General features: G+C 41.5%; 1 protein-coding gene across 4 annotated transcripts in view; it reads right to left on the reverse strand.

The window, feature by feature from the left end:
• LOC135105898 (glutaminase liver isoform, mitochondrial-like) overlaps positions 1-13,972 on the reverse strand; it is a 94,185-nt gene extending 80,213 nt beyond the window's left edge. For 2 of the 4 annotated variants that reach the window (XM_064014553.1, XM_064014551.1), the window contains exons 1-2: positions 13,248-13,969; positions 4,568-4,626 (exon numbers count right to left, since the gene is read on the reverse strand). In XM_064014553.1, the coding sequence (XP_063870623.1) occupies positions 4,568-4,626; positions 13,248-13,448 (260 nt within the window). In that variant the 5' untranslated portion in view covers positions 13,449-13,969. Of the gene's footprint in view, positions 1-4,567; positions 4,627-13,247 lie in introns of all 4 variants that reach the window. The other 2 variants (XM_064014552.1, XM_064014556.1) reach the window with 2 other exon arrangements.
• Between the last annotated feature and the right edge of the window lie 3,828 nt (positions 13,973-17,800).

Genomic DNA, 17,800 nt, shown 5'->3' on the forward strand with positions numbered 1-17,800 from the left:
GCTTGAGAGAGAGAGAGATAGATAGATAGATAGATAGATAGATAGATAGATAGAGAGAGAGAGAGAGAGAGAGAGAGAGAGAGAGAGAGAGAGAGAGAGAGAGAGAGAGAGAGAGAGAGAGAGAGAGAGAGAGAGAGGCGGCGGTCCGATACTACTTCGGCTCAGCATACTTGCACATCAGATTGTGTTTGCTTGACCTTGAAGAGGCTACCCCAACAAAAACAGGCTTGCTCCGCATACACACACACACACACACACACACACAGTAGCAGTCGAGGAATATACCACAACACATTCTCTCCCCTTTTTTTCTTTTCTTTGTGCTTTTAATCTTATTTTTATTAGGAGTTACTTTGTCACTTTCCCTTTTACTCCTTGCTACGGTGCTCTTTTCAGGTTTTGTTTATATATTTGCTCATTAATTCATCTATTCACTATTTATTTATCTATTTTAATTTTGTTGGGGCAGAACCGTTGCGTAATACAATAAACTTTTGCAGAATACCATTGGCCTAGAAAATTACATAACGTTGTTTCCAGTGATATGATTTTGCTGTCCATCCATATTGAGTGTGATTACATTCAGGTTAAAGGCATGACCAGATTGATAACACAGAGACTGATTGATGGGTTGACTTATTAATTGGTTGACTGAGTGGCTGATTTATTCACTGGTTGGTTGGTTTATTGGTTTATTTATCTATTTATCTACTTATTGATCGTTTGACTGTTTGATATAAGCGCCGCAGTAACACAGAAGGTCGATTTGATTGACCGGTTGATTTATTCACTGTTCACTTGCATGGTTTACTAGTTTATTTATTTTATTTATCTATTTATTGACTGATTGACTGTTTGATAACGAAGTAACACGGAAGGGAAATGTTTATCTCACGGCGATATGCGTGACTGGACGAGAGGGAAGCCAACCCAGTCACACCCAATCACACTCTTACATGCTATAAAATGCGAACTCTCTCTCTCTCTCTCTCTCTCTCTCTCTCTCTCTCTCTCTCTCTCTCTCTCTCTCTCTCTCTCTCAGAATAAGCATCCTTGCGCCACGCCCTGTAATGTGCTGCATTCGCTCACTTTTACCTCACGTGCGCAGTTTTTATGTCAACTTTTATCATGTTTTCATCCTACTTTTTATTCAGGCTTTTTTTGGTCCTCGTCTTTTATTGCTTCACTCGTGCTCTTATCGTTCTTTATATAACTCAACGCTTCTTACTTTTTCTTAGCATTTCATCTTTATTCCACTTTTTTTTTCTTATACTAGATCAACTTACTTTAACTTAGTACACTTTTCGTTATAGTGTCGCACTTTGGTGTGACTGTAAATCATACTTGGTGGGGGATAGAAAAAAATGAAATTGAACTGAAACTATTTACGCCTTACATAAAATAGATTGCAACGCTACCACTTCAAGTCTGATAGCGCGGTAGAGGAAGAGAGAGAGAGAGAAGGACGAAGATGAGAGGAGATGACAAGGGTGACAGAGAAGCGGAGATGAGAGGGGGAAAGCAAGAGATGGGACAATAAGACAGAGATGAGAGAGGAAGAAAGAAATGAGAGAGGAGAACAGGGAAAAGGGGATAGCAGGGATGACAGGGAGAAAGCAGATGTGACAAAAGGACGGAGATGAGACAGAAGGACGCAAATGAAAGAGGAGATGACAGGGGTGACAGAAAAGCGGAGATGAAAGAGGAAAAGCAGGAGATGAGCCAAAAGGACGGAAATGAGAGAGAAAAAACACATGTGAGGGGGATGGAGAGGGAAAAAGGGAAAAACGGGGATGAGAGGGGGAAAACAGGAGATGAAACAAAAGGACGGAGATGAGAGAGAAAAAAAATAACATATGTGAGAGAGGAGATGAAGAGGGAAAAAAGTAAAAAAAAAAAACACGGATGAGAGAGGGAAAGTAGGGTGGGGATGAAAGGAAAAGCGTGGATGAGGGGAAATTTGTGGCCGGGACGGGAGGGCGAGGGATAAAGAGGGGGGGGGGGGGCCGGGAGGAGTAAGAATTTGCGACGTTTGAGAATAAGACGGTGAAGAAAATGGATAAATGCCAACTAGGACAACCTTGGAGTTCATTTGTACCTAACCAAAGGGAAATAAACGCCTTGTCCTTCGTTCCTTGCACTCTCGCACCAGACTGACGACCCCTCCCACACACTGCAACGCGCCGCCTCACTCACCTCCGGGAATGCAGCGTAACATGTTCTTGACCCTCTCGCTGCTTTGGTCTGCTTAAGCTCAATAAAATGGTCTGGAGCAAGTTTAGAGTATATATATATATATTCATGTTTTTTTTTTTTTTTTTAGTATGCATTTTCAACATTAATATTGTATCTACGTATAAATGTATTCTATCACTGTATGAAAGACGTATAATTTATTTATCTTTTTATGTAATCTGCATGAAAAAAAAATTGTTTCTACTACTACTACTACTACTACTACTACTACTACTACTACTACTACTACTACTACTACTACTACTACTACTACTACTACTGCTGCTGCTGCTGCTGCTGCTGCTACAACTACTACTATTACTACCACTATTAACTTTGAATGAATGCTCAATTAATTCAAATTTTATTGCCTTGAGCTTAATGTCATGTTCTGGTGCAATTTTATCGTATATTTTTAAAAGAGTGATTAGTTAATTCAAGTCTTTTACCGTCAGATTTAGAGTAGTCTCGAAAGAGTAATTATGCAATTCAAACCTTTTAGTATTTCTGGTTTTATTTATGCTCGATAAAATTATCCATTCATATTAACCTCCTATGAGTGGCACGGCTTCTTCTTAAGTTAAATAAAATGTTGTAGTGGAGGTTAAAAGAGTAATTTCAAAAGACACCACTGACAGTGAGTAGAGGGTCGAGGTACTGCCAGATTTTCAGTGCACACAGTTTTATTTTTACTAAGTGAAGTGAAAAGACACCACTAAGAAAAAAGGCATATCGAGGAACTTCTAAATTTTCAGTCCATTCACTTTTATTTTCGCTCAGTAAAATCGAAAGGCATTACTGAAAGCGAATGAGTGTCGAGATACTCCAAACTTTTCGGCGCATTTACTTTTATTTCTGCGAATAAAGTAGTGATGTGGTAATTCAAACTTTTTCACCCCATACATTTTTAATTCGGTTCAGTAAAAGGCAATACTGGAAACAAAAGAGTGTCGCGGTAGTTTAAACTTTTTTACACCACATAGATTTTCATTTCTCCTCGGTAAAATCGCCTACGCTTACCGCTGAAATGAAACAAGCCATTTTGCCATTAATAGTCAGAGTTAAGAAGCAAGTGTCTGTCTCATTATCTACCAGTCAAGGGGATAATGTGTATGAATGGGCAAGACTCATGAAGGGACGCATATACTTTTATGTCCGCTCAACAAAATCTCCCACGGTTACTACTTTTACATCTGAAACAGGTGCCAATAAAAGTTAGAGTTAACCCTTTCATTGCGAAACGAAACAATTAGCAGTACCAGAAGCAGTGCGTGAAGTCTTTATAAGCGTCTACAAGAAAGTTAGCGATAAAAAAGAATACATTTTGCAATTTCTTCCCAGTTCAAAGATTGGATATGGCTGTAGAACAAATAAAGATATTTCATAATGACTGGTAATTAGAGAAAGGTGTACCAAATGGCAGTCAAAGGGTTAAGGGGTAAGTATCAGTCTCATTACCAACCAATCAAAGAGTTAATGAGTATGGGTAGGTAAGATCATAAACAGTTGCTATAAGGTACCTACTATATACTAATTGTAGCGGTAGATGTTAATGAGATTGGCGATGGTATAAATTATAGATATTCATTATTGGCCGTTCATGCATTCCACGTTCTCCATTAAACACACTTTCCAATATTTAGGTTTGTAAACACTGGCTGAGGAGCTACGAAGTGGAGTTGGTGGAGCTAGTAGTAGTAGTAGTAGTAGTAGTAGTAGTGTTGGTGGTGGTAGTAGTAGTTGTAGTCGTAGTAGTTGTAGTAGTAGTAGTAGTAGTAGTAGTAGTAGTAGTAGTAGTAATAGTTGTTGTTGTTGTTGTTGTTGTAAAGAAGGAGAACAAGAAGAAGAAAGAAAAAAAGAAACAAAGAAGGGAAAAAGAAGATAAAGAACAGAAAGAAAGAAAGACAGAAAGAAATAAAGAAGAAGAAAAAAGAAAAAGAAAGACAGAACACGACCTGTGAAGAAATACAAAACGAGAAAGAATAAGAAAGACCAGCCAAGAAAAGGAAAAAACACGCAGCGGGGCAGGCAACTCACATCACATCCATCACGAGAAAACAAGCAACAAACTCGCACGAACAGGAGCAAGAGCAAGAACAAGGCCAAGGTGGAAGAGAGAGAGAGAGAGAGAGAGAGAGAGAGAGAGAGAGAGAGAGAGAGAGAGAGAGAGAGAGAGAGAGAGAGAGAGAGAGAGAGAGAGAGAGAGAGTAAAGGAAAAGTGAAGGGAAATAGATGATAAGGAAAACATGACAGCTTACATTTTACAAACAAAACATACGCAGACACCAATTTTTTATCTTATGCAACAAGAAAATCAACACATTGCACTTACGTTTCATCTTCGCAGTCCACTGAGATGCAGATGCTCTCCCTCCAAGATGCTTCTGACTCCTGCAATAAAACAACAACACAAAAAAGAATTAGTGATCATATTTCTCCTGAGACGTGTAGCGGAAGTACTAAAATAAATCGCTGTCTGTAGCACTCCACGGTTAAGGTGTTTAGCGTACTGTTTTGTCTGTTTCGTCACTTCGCCGCGGAAGAAAGTACAGGAGCATTTCTTGTCACGCGCGGATGAATAACCCTTTCGATGGCGGATGTGTCACACACGACAAATTTGGCGGCGAACACGACACGCACGTTTCAAGCATCGATGTATATAGAAATGTGACACTTCTGTGGAAAAGTGTTAAAAATGTAATAACGCGTGTGAAAAGAAAGCCACGATTAGCATTATATTAAGTGTTTGTGTGTGTGTGTGTGTGTGTGTGTGTGTGTGTGTGTGTGTGTGTGTGTGCTAGACTCGCTATCACCAGCTATTATCCTCTCCAAGAGAGCTTACAGCGCACATAATCTGATTTATGGATAAGCCTGACCTTTCGCACACCACACACTCCATCTTCTTGGTGAAAAAGGGCAGCACCTGCGTGATGATCAGCGAAAATGCCTGCGATCTGAGCAGAACGCTAACCTTACCCTGTTATGTGACATATAAAGGTGTTATCACTGTGTGTGTGTGTGTGTGTGTGTGTGATATTCTAATTTTCTCTTATTTTCTAATGCTGGTATTACACAGAAAACTGATAAATATGCAGATTCATTCCCTGACAAATGTCAAAGCCACACCAGTGCAGCGGAGAGGCGGTTCTGCAGGGTCTTTCTCTCCCCCATGATGACTGACCTGCCTCAGTCCATATTTATCCTTATCAAGATGTCTCGGTATCTGGCCACGCACGCACAATGACTCTCTGGGGCGCTAATAGAGATGGCAGCTCAGGCCTTTGTGAACATGATGTATGCGTGATATGTGCTAAAACTGGTATCCTACGCATTACATGATGAGATTGAGAATGAGATGATAGTAATGCGTCGATGCTTTTATGACGAAAACAACGCTGAATCCGAGCTTCTGCTAAGAGTATTTCCCTTTTCACTATGCATATGTTTGTCGATTTTAGTTTTGTATATAATCATTCCTTACTTTGTCGTTTAAGTGGTTAATAATTCGGCATGACTAAAAATTATTTCTTTCAGCAAGGATTTCTAGGAACGCAAACTAAGGAAAAACCAGTTTGTTCAAGGAAAATTTTGAAGTGGAAAAGAAACGGCAGGTTCAAGGAAAAAAAAAAAAAAGTACCAAGAGGCAGCAATTCTTAGCGGTAAATGAGCCACAATGAAATAAAACGAATAAAACGTCTCACACTTTCATGGTTCAGTGTGATGAACTGCGAGTGTTGCTGCAGGGGGAGTGCAAATGACAGCGCGGCTTGGGCGGGGATGTCATTACTACACTACTAAAACGAAAGACAAAAATAAAACTTCCATGTGATCGCACTGGATTTAAAAGATTACATACTTCACACCGCGCGAGTTAATAAAGAGGACGTATTTGCTGCAAAATATCGAAAACGCCGAAACTTTATTTGCCTATAACTGAATAAAGAATAGAGTTTGTGATATATGCAGCTGGAATCTCTCTCTCTCTCTCTCTCTCTCTCTCTCTCTCTCTCTCTCTCTCTCTCTCTCTATGAATTGCAAATTGATATAATCTGAGGGAAAGGGATACAGGATATTGAACATTGAAAAACAGAACTGAAATGGAAATTAAAGGTAAAAACCAATGAGTGATTACGCTTTGAAAGGGACAGGAACGTGTGATACGATGAAAAATACCTTAGGAGAGCATTATGTGAACGAAATCACTAGACCGAACACGTAAGAAAAAAAAAAAATAAATAAATAAAATAAATAAATAAATACAACAAAATATAACCTAACTTTATCTAATCTAACCTTGACGAAACAGCCATGAACTAACGAATGAACAAACTAACCAAGAAATGGACAAATAAATACGACAAAACCTAACCTAGCCATACCTAATGTAACCTTGACACAACACAGCCACCTTTCTTCATCACTATAACCCCCACCAAGCACAAAAACACAGATAAGATAGATCCCTAAGCATTGTCTTGAATCCTTTATCGTTCACTGATTCATGTGCCGTGTATTACGTAAAATATGTTCCTTATCTGTCTTTTCACTGCCTCTCTTACTACCCTCCCTCTCTTTCATCTCTTTTTCTTCCTCTTCCTCCTTCTCTTCCTCATAGTATTATTTATTTCGGTCACGTTTATGGAATTTTCCCTACAATTGCCTGGCCCCACTCCACCTCTCTCTCTCTCTCTCTCTCTCTCTCTCTCTCTCTCTCTCTCTCTCTCTCTCTCTACTCGTCTTTCCCACAAGATGCAAAAAATATATCACTGGTACCTGCCGCAGTATTGAGCGAGTTTCTCTCTCTCTCTCTCTCTCTCTCTCTCTCTCTCTCTCTCTCTCTCTCCTCTCTCTCTCTCTCTCTCTCTCTCTCTCTCTCCGAAGAGTGTTTCTTTTGAACCCGTCGATGCGGTAGAGAAATTGGGCGGTATGTGTGTGTGTGTATGTGTGTGTGTGTGTGTGTGTGTGTGGGTGTGTGTGTGTGTGTAATTAACTGATTGATTGATATCTTGGAGGTGCGATAAATGGGTCATAGAGGGGAGAGGGAGAGAGAGAGAGAGAGAGAGAGAGAGAGAGAGAGAGAGAGAGAGAGAGAGAGAGAGAGAGAGAGAGAGAGAGAGAACGTGTTTATATCACCTTACGTATTATATGCATCCTCCTTCCCTATCTCTTCATCAATAGCTAAAAGTAGAAAATGAACATATAATTAGTCACGCCCGATTACGTTTTCTGTGTAATGTTGTGCGCTGTTCATCTATTTTTACGGGGTCTCATTACTCCTAACAAGAACCAGCTGGCGGGCGTCACTGGGCCTTGTGGCAGTGCGTGACTTGGATGAAGGGAATGGTAAAAAAGTTGGCTGCCGTGCGTGTGTGTGAGGCGATTGGTTATCAAATGATGGATGTATTTGTTATGAGTATACGTGTCTTGTTGTTGTTGTTGTTGTTGTTGCTGTTGTTATTTATGTTGCTATTGTTACTACTACTACTACTACTACTACTAACCACCACCGCCTCTCTCCAAGTAACCTGAGAGAGAGCGTGGCATTGCTGAGTGTCGCCAGGTGAATCAGTTATTCAGCGGCGGCGTTTCCTGGCACTCTGCTCTTGGCACGCCACTTCCACCTGTCACAACCAACCAGGTGAGTAAAGCCAATGAGATTTGAAACTTTTAAATTATCATTGTTATTATTGTTGTTGTTGTTGTTGTTGTTGTTGTTGTTGTTATTACTATTATTGATATTGCTACTCTTACTACTACTACTACTCGTAGTGTTACTACTACTACTAATAATAATAATAATAAACGGTTTATTATTTAGGCAGTTGACAAACTGAAAATGTACATAGGGGGTCGGGAAAAACTTAACATTAATCCTAAAGGTAAGTCTAATCTAGAAGGGAAATACTACTGATTGATGGCTCGCACCATGGTGGGAATCGCACTGAGTCTGTACCGGTCCGTGCGTACAGCTGCTACTACTGCTACTACTGCTACTACCGTTTCAAATCCACGAAGAAAGTCATGCGTAGATAAAATGACGTGTGTCACTGCGGATGTGAATGCAATATTACTTTTCTCTGGCCGCTGTTATTCAATTATTATCTCACCGTTGTAGGTAAAATCACTCATAGTAAGCTTCTGTTGTTTTCAGGTGAATGTCAAAGGTGAACGTTATGAAAAATGTATACATGTTAATATTTACACAGAATTTTGAGAGACTTGGAGTGGTGGCAGGCACAACACAACTTCTACGTCTTTTAAGGAAGTATTCTGAAACACTTCGGCGTCTTTCTTCCGCTAATTTCAACAGGCCCTATTGAAAGTTATGGGGAGTTTTCAAGGATATTTCCATGAATCCAGTGACAGACTATCAAGTATTCTACGTTATCGGTGTAAAAGACAGGTATGAAAACAATTTATTACCTCTGTGGCTTCTGAAAACAGTCGCGATGAAAGAATAGAGCGTTTAAGAATACGGGCTCAGAGAGAGAGAGAGAGAGAGAGAGAGAGAGAGAGAGAGAGAGAGAGAGAGAGAGAGAGAGAGAGAGAGAGAGAGAGAGAGACAGAGAGAGAGGGAAAGCTGTTGGAAATATTTAAATAGAATGGTGTAGGTGATGCTGATTATTTTATCATGGCAATGAACTATCTATGAAAGTCCCATGGTGTGTTGCGTGACGCGGCGTGATCATGCTAACTCTATCCGTATCAGTCCACACTCTTTTTACTTACATACACCTCCTCTCATGTTGCCGCTTAGGAGAATAATGATACGTCTTGTTACCGTATAGTGTCACATCATTACTAAACACCATTACACGTACTTCAAGCAATGGTGAGGTACCTAACACGAAACTGACCTTGATACAAAGTTTCACGTGCTTGAGGAAAATTTGACGTTAAAATAGACATACTTGAGGCAAAATTAGCGTGACATAATTCAGATAAAAGCCGCTGTACTAAAGGAAAAACGACCGTATTTCTGGCATATCTTATTTAATTTGGGCAAACATGATACACTTCAGAGAAAATGCACTTCACGCAGTATTGACGTAAAAGTAGACATCTTTCATGCAAAACTCTGTACAAGGGCCTTATCGTCCATGTATGGAGTATGCTTCACATGTCTGTGGGGGTTCCACTCATACCGCTCTTCTAGACAGGGTGGAATCAAAAGCTTTTCGTCTCATCAACTCCTCTCCTCTAACTGACTGTCTTCAGCCTCTCTCCCACCGCCGCAATGTTGCATCTCTAGCTGTCTTCTACCGCTATTTTCATGCTAACTGCTCTTCTGATCTTGCTAACTGCATGCCTTCCCTCCTCCCGCTGCCTCGCTGCACAAGACTTTCTTCTTTCTCTCACCCCTATTCTGTCCACCTCTCTAACGCAAGAGTTAACCAATATTCTCAGTCATTCATCCCTTTCTCTGGTAAACTCTGGAACTCCCTGCCTGCTTCTGTATTTCCACCTTCCTATGACTTGAATTCCTTCAAGAGGGACGTACAGTTCTTCAAGCAAAAATCGTAGCATGGTACTGCGTCCTCGCTGAAAGCAAGTGGCGCCGCCGAGGAATGAATGCCTGATTGGAAACTAGCGAGGAGCGGTGTGGGAAGCGTGGCAAGTGTGGTCGTGCCGAGGTGACAGCGGCGAAGGAATGGCAATACCTTCCTTGGTCCAAATAGTGTTCCCTTACATTCAATGTGTTTTCCTGCACCATACACTCCACCCAGCTGTGCTGTGCCTAAACTCCTCCTGGGTGTGGTAAGGTGCTCCACAAGACTGTCCCTTTCCACCAGAGGCCGACGGGCTAAAGGTGTGAATGTGTGTGTGTGTGTGTGTGTGTGTGTGTGTGTGTGTGTGTGTGTGTGTGTGTGTGTGTGTGTGTGTGTGTGTGTGTGTGTGTGTGTGTGGTGCTTTGTCTGGGCCACCCCGTCTGGTAAAAAAAAAAAAAAAGTAATTATAAATAGTAGATAAATAAAAAAAATGGGTAAAGATAAATAAACAAGTGAATAATTAATGAAAGAAAATATAAATGAATAGGTAAATAAAATAAGTGAATATCACGTTGACTGCTGTGTCTTCTCAAGCTTAACCCTTCCTCTACTAGACAAAAATCTTCCATAATCACCAACATTTCTCAGACGCTTAGAAGGCACCAAAGTCTCTTCAGCAGTTCCGTAGTCTAGAAGAAATTATCCTCCCATATTTTTTTCTGTGTATCCATGCGAATATATTTCACGATGCTCTGAATATTAACAAATGATGAGTTTAGGAGCCAAGAAGTTGATAATGAAAGATACAAATTTAGATCACAGTTTCGAGAGACAAACCGGGCAAAAAAATTAATTATCGAGTACATCAAATATTCTAGTCCCTTTAACTTTATTTTGGCACAGTGCACTTGTCTGCGGGGACTCCAACAAGTGTCATACTCTCATTAGGTAACAAGTGTCACCTTATCATTAAGTAAGAAATGTCATGCTGCCATTAGGGCGTCGAGGATTGATGCGGTGAGATGTAACGTAAATATAGCAAGGCCGAGTCTGTGTTGGATTATCTAGGCACGTGATGGTGAAGGTTAAGGGCGATGTGAGTAGAGAGAGAGAGAGAGAGAGAGAGAGAGAGAGAGAGAGAGAGAGAGAGAGAGAGAGAGAGAGAGAGAGAGAGAGAGAGAGAGAGAGAGAGAGAGAGAGAGAGAGAGAGAGAGAGAGAGAGAGAGAGAGAGAGAGAGAGAGAAACATCTGTGAATATTTTCGAGATGGGTAGTTGAGGATCACCGTGTGTGTGTGTATGTGTGTGTGTATGTGTGTGTGTGTGTGTGTGTGTGCGTGTGTGTGTGTGTGTATGTGTGTGTACATTCAGAGTATCAGGTCACGGTAGAATGTTGCTTGCATAGATGTACACACACACACACACACACACACACACACACACACACACACACACACACATACACACGCACGCACATACACACATACACACACAGAAACAGGTTTAATGTTGTCCTTTCTAGGTGAAAAAAAAAAAACTCAGAGAATGTGGTATCAAATGTTGTGTGTGTGTGTGTGTGTGTGTGTGTGTGTGTGTGTGTGTGTGTGTGTGTGTGTGTGTGTGTGTGTGTGTGTGTGTGTGCAGTAATTAATTATCTCGATTGGAACAAGGGTCATAACATTTACATACAGAAGACCGCCCCAGCACGAACACCAGCCTTCATATATTCTTAGAGCCAAGTCTTCATAAATTAACCCAGTATCTTGTTAATCAATATCGGTCTGCTTTCCCACCCCATTCTCTCTCTCTCTCTCTCTCTCATTGCTATCAGTGACGCAACATATCCTGCCTCTTCCTGCGCGGTGACAATAATTACCAGCGGCTGAGGAAAGTAAAACTGAATGACACGAGCAGACGGTCTCCGAGTCAAAGATATTTCAAGATGCCACGCTGGTCTTGACACAAAATATACACTGTCAATGTGAGAATCCAGTAAACTTGACCCACAAACTAATAATAGTGAATGTGCCAACTTGTCTCGGGTGAAGGTGCCAACACACACACCCCCAGCACGACTGCCGCCGCCGCCGTTGGAACAGAGGAAGCTCATGAGCTAATACAGAGTGTAATACGTTTGTGTTCGCGTGTATTTCCAGGCTTGTGTTCATAAACGCTTTGAGTTTTCATGAGAACGATTTTTAAAAGGCCGTATAATTGTATACTCGGATTTCCATGAGTGTTTTTTTCTTATTAATAGTTTAATAGTGCTGGATACTTGTTCAAATATCATTTGAATCATGAAAACACCATTGAAAACCTCAATTTCCACTACAGCCTGTTAATAGTGGTCGAGATACGACGTTATGATGAAACTTCCATGATTTCGTTTCTCTGCGTGGCGGTGAAGTAGTTCATGTTCATAAAAGATCACTTCATGTTAGACTTTTTGTCTTGCAGACTTCTACTTCTTTTTGTCTTCTGGTTATGTAGGCTATCTAAAGATACCAGCATTTTTTTTTTCCATGTATGGCGATGTATCAGTTCATGAGGGTAAAAAAAACAAAAAAATAATAATAAAAATGTACAGAGCTTCATTTTTATCTGCCTCGCCGCCCGTCACGGCTCGCCTGGTGCGGGGGGCAGTGGCGGCGGCTCTCACATCCCTTTTTGGCGCTGGTGGTCACGCTACCGGCTTAGGTTTAAAACAAATCAGATAAATCTAAGTTAAACCAGAAAGGGCTGTATAGATTCCCCTGGACATTCCTCAGTGAATGAAGTGACGAAACAGAAAGGCATAAAATATGTAAACATTAAACATGCACGAACGAAAACATGTGCTTACACCCACTCATAACCCCCAAAAAATGTCTGATACTGCAGTGTAATGAACGTAAATAAGATATTAAAAAACTGTGCATGTGTTGATCAAAGGAGCACAGCGTGGTGGAAGGAGAGCTACTCGTACAGTGGCGTGCAGCACATGCAGGAGGCGCCCGGCATCTGGCGCGGGGAGACTCATATACAAGCAGATCACAACACTGGCGACGCGACAACAAAGATATTTCCAAGCACACAGTACTGTAACACTGTTCCAGATAAACATGCAGCGTCCTGTCACTCGCGGCGCAGCGGCAGCCCCCGGCAGACCGGCGATACCTCAAGGGGCGCGGGGTGGTGGCGCATGACAAATACTCCGGCCATCGGTAATACGTTAAATGAACAGAAAGTAATTAGGAAGTTATCATTCCTCTGTCACCTCGCCAGCATTTCACACCACCAATGGGAGACCCACTCCGGGGTGTTCTGCTCAATCCCACAACTGAGGGAGCGATGCAGTATCGCTCTGCTCCGAGCCACACAGCTGATACCTGACGGGGGAATCCCTGCAACACAAGGATCAGGACGCTGCACGGGTGAGAGCTCCGTGTCACTTGGCGGATGATAGGCGTTATGCCTCTCGTTGGATACACGGCGGCTGACTGACCCGCGCGTTCACTGAAGAGACCAAATAAACTACAACTTACTCTAGAGGTAAAGAGGTGCCTGCATGCAGCATTTGTGGCGGGAGGCGGGACGACATCCGTGACTGAAGGTTTTGCTAAAACATGAGACATGCATCTGAGATGGGGACGGACAGGAATAGCCCGGGTCTGGTCCAAGACGGATCTCAGGCACGACCAGCCCCCGGGAAGTGCCCTTCGCACTGCTCGACCAACCTGATCCATCGCGAGGGCGCTAGAGGATGGGTGGATAGGTAGGTTGTTGGGCACGGGATGGCAGGCCCGGATAGCAGGCCTACACCAGCACCCTGTGTAGGTTAGTAAGGAGGAGTGTTAGTGCCCTGTGACGGTCGGCGGCGGCGGCAGTGTCCTGAGACAGCTCCTGGTGGCCCCGAGTGGCTGTGGTGTCTGGGCGGGGTGTCCTGTGTCACACAGACGCCTGGCTTGCCGGGTCTGTAGTTACGTTATTGCAACACTAGATACAACTTTCTTGTATGGAAGTCTCAATCTGAGTGATTCGGTCTTGTATCTGTTACAGCGAGTTGAGCGGCACCCAGCGACTCCCGAACACACACCCACACACGGCCAACACCTATGGCTGACTAAAGCTTGCCGGCAGACTCCCCCCAACCAGCCCGCGGGTGGCGGCCGCCGGCCACCAGTCCATCGCGCAGCTGTATTAACGTTTCCACCCACACCTGAATTAGGTGCTGAACATTTCACTTAAGCTTAATGGGACGGTCGAAATGATACTGAGTTTGTACAATAACTGCTACGAACACGCACGGAAATGTCATGAATATTAACTGTATACCTAAGTATTTTTTTTTCTCGGTGTATTGGCACTGATACCCCCACATGGCTGTGAGCTGGCACTGTTCTTGACCTTGGTCCAAACTGTCGTACCGCACCACCCATGGCCTGCATAGGGTGATAATACAACGTTTCCTTTCCCTGGATAAGATAACGAATGAAAGTGAAGAAATGTTGATTGCCCAATGCCATCATGGTACTCAGCACACCACGATGAAATGTAAGGAAAAATATCTTTGTCCCGTCTCCTCCCTGCGTAGGTGTAGGGTAAAAAGTACGATATAAATTTGGATTTTTTTTTTATACATATGGTTGTTTATTTTCATTCCATTAAACTTCTTTCCATGAAGGAGCCTGCCACCCCACCACCCTCCCTATGTTCCTGTCCTCTTTCCCTCGAATAATTGAGTTTCTTCTACAGGGAGGGGAACAATAGGAAACTATAGGCCAGTAATACCTTACCAGTTCCCTCTGAACTGCAAAACAAATAATTGAATAAATAAAATGTGGGTATTGCAAAATCCACCAAGCATCTTTTCTCATTTACTGGTCATTCCCATGCAGTGCTGCTGAGACTGTCTGTCGTGACCACCGCCACTCATTGGAATTCATGGGACCACGTTTCAGCTACCGTGAACAAGTTTCACTATAGTCGCTGTAATAAAAGTTACTGGAGATTTAAAAGATATATTCATGATTATAGTGACAGTTTAATAGGAATTTTCCATCATCAGTGAGAAAAAAATCCATGAGAATCCAACCAAAAATATATGAGGTCTTTGATAATAATTTTACACCGGTTACAAAATATGGTCTGTGTTGATGGAATTTTGATGTGATCCACGGGTTTATCTGCCTCTCTAATATTTCCTTCTGACTTACTACCAGTCCATTAAAGTACTTCCGTCACTCTAGCTGGGTTTAAGATTACGACAACCATTTAAATAATAATAATCTCCACACAAAAGGGATGAAATCAAAACCAACATTCACAAACGTTTTGGTCTTTCGTAAGGACAGCTTTCAAAAGGTTACAGAGATAATTATGCGGTTTCTCATGTGTGTTTTTCCTACTGACATGGTAGAATTCTCGTTAAACTATCACTAGAATCATGAAAGCACCCTTGCAAACCTCAATAAATTCGACTAAATAACACAGATAGGACACCGAAACGCTAAAGAGAACGCGGACAATTCACACTGGGAAAAACAAAGATCACGTAATTGCAATGCCAAAGGTTACAACAAGGAAAGTGTTAGTCTCCTTGCCTTTCCTCAGGACGGCTTTCCTGGAGGGTTCGACCTGTTAACCTTTCTTACTGCGCGCCCCTCAGCTGTGGACTCGAACTTCTTATGCCTGTAAACTTTTCTTTTTGGTTTTAGATGGCACTGTGAGGTGATCAGTGTCCCTCTCTTTTGTTCAAGTGTGAGGGGTTGAACCGGGCGCGTACTGTACGTATGTGGTTATGGTAATGGTGATAGAGGTACTGGTGGCGGTAAAAGTGGTGACAGATCGGTGTTAGAGGTGTGGTGAATATATATGTAGGTTCAAATGTGGTCATAAGTCGGTCAACGTGTCACTGTTTAGGTTTGTATTCTTAAACGTTATGTTCTTTCGTCAAGACTATTTTTAAAGTCCACAGAGATGATTACTCGAGTTCTCAATAGTGCATTTTCTTTTCTAATCGATGATGCAGAATCTTTGTTATACTAGCATCACAAAACTACTCTTAAAAACCACATCAACTTCATCAACACTGTATAAAATGTAGTCGACGAAAACTGCTGAAATCGTTTAATTAAGAATGCAGGCAGGGTCATGGTGTTATAGGGGAGGCGGACACGTCTCACCTGCACTATCATCTGTCTTACCTGTACAGGTGGTGATACGACAAGTACTTGACTCGTTAGTAACTTGATCTAAAGGGATAGCGAGGAAAAGTAGGCCCCTTTTTGTGGAGAGAGAGAGAGAGAGAGAGAGAGAGAGAGAGAGAGAGAGAGAGAGAGAGAGAGAGAGAGAGAGAGATGGGGGGGGGGATGAATTCCAGTCTTTCAAGTCTTTGGGTTTATTAGGGATTGAGTTTTCGAGCTTTATTGCAAAAGGTGAAGATTCTGAATTCTGGGAATGTTAGGGGAAAAATTGGGATTCCGAGTTCTGATAGTTTTATCGAAGAATTTGAGGATTCCAAGCTCTAATAGTTCTCAGCGATATTTTGAGGATTCCGAATTTTAGGAGCAGTATTACAAAACCCTTAGGACTCTCTCAAGGGGTATTTTCAAAATCCACAAAGATTATTAATGGATTTTTAATGTGTTTTTCTTACAGATGATGCAGAATCCTTAAACTATTACGAAACTCTTGAAAGCACCTTTCAAATTTCAATAACCTGTATTGGAACTTATTAAAGGTAAATTAGGTAAGACGCTGGAGGATTTAAGAATGCAATCCTATTTATATAAGTCTGACATAATGCCAGTTTGGAATCTAACTGTGAATGTGTATAAGTGTTATAAGTGTCATGTGTGCACATTCGAAAACAAACATGCTGCATTGAGTACAAACCAATGTTAACCAATGACGAAATGTTTTATGGCCCAGATTCAATAACTCTGTTGAAAACCCACCTGTTCTGCAGTGGAGCGTTATCAGGTAACATTCAGACGACGAAACCTGCGTCCTTGTGAACAATAGGAGCCACCGAACATGCAATAAAAGAAGACAAATAAACGAATAAATAAAAATCCATAGAGAAGGTAGAGGATCGTGATTAAATCACTCTTAACTACTTAGAAAAATCTGCAACACATCTCATTTGGTGAAACACTTGCCCTAGATCACGTCTATTATTAGATATACATTTTTTTTTTCGATGAAGAAAGGTACTGACTAAAGGCTACAGCGATTTATATAAAACAAAGGCCCACTAATGTACCACTCCCTGAAGGAAAAAGACCAAAAGGATTATCCAAAACTGGAGGAGAAGCGTTTTGAAATCTCCCCCTCGAAAGAAGTCAAGTCACAGGAATGGGGAAATACATAAGCAGGCAGGGAGTTCAAGAGTTTAGCAGTGAAATGGATGAAAGACTGAGAATATTGGTTAACTTATCTGCTATCTCGTTACTTCCTAAGATAGTAAGTACAGTCATGATCAGAAGTCAATTAACATGATGCACTCCATTTAAATATTTCCATAGTTTTCCTTAAATCTCAAGTCCTCTGGTGCACTGATATAATCTGTCAAGTTTTGTAAGGAGACTACCAGCAGATCAAAGGATAAGAGACAGTAGAAGCGAGTTTAGCAGGTTAAATAACTACTGATTGTATTTTTTTTTATCTCTCTACCTCATTTCGTTGTCGCATTCCTCAAATAATAAGGTCATTTGATCTCATTGCTGCTTCTCCAAATTATCAATCAACCAGTTTATTTATTAATCAACCAGCTTTTCTATCTATCTATCTATCTATCTATCTATCTAATTATTTCTATCTTTCTTTCTATCTCTCTACCTATCTATCTATTCACTTCCTATATGTACTTCCAGGACTTTCACCCACTGAGCTGTAAAACGTCTCATGGCCCAGCGCTCTTATCACTCGTCCTCCACACCGAGTTATCTTTGGTTACACAAGGTTATGCAAAGAAATAAACAAGGAAATCACGTGATGGTGGCGTATTACATATTGTTTATGTTAATATGGAACTACATGAGAGAGAGAGAGAGAGAGAGAGAGAGAGAGAGAGAGAGAGAGAGAGAGAGAGAGA

Source organism: Scylla paramamosain, chromosome 12, assembly GCF_035594125.1.
Source record: "Scylla paramamosain isolate STU-SP2022 chromosome 12, ASM3559412v1, whole genome shotgun sequence".
Classification (NCBI taxonomy): domain Eukaryota; kingdom Metazoa; phylum Arthropoda; class Malacostraca; order Decapoda; family Portunidae; genus Scylla; species Scylla paramamosain.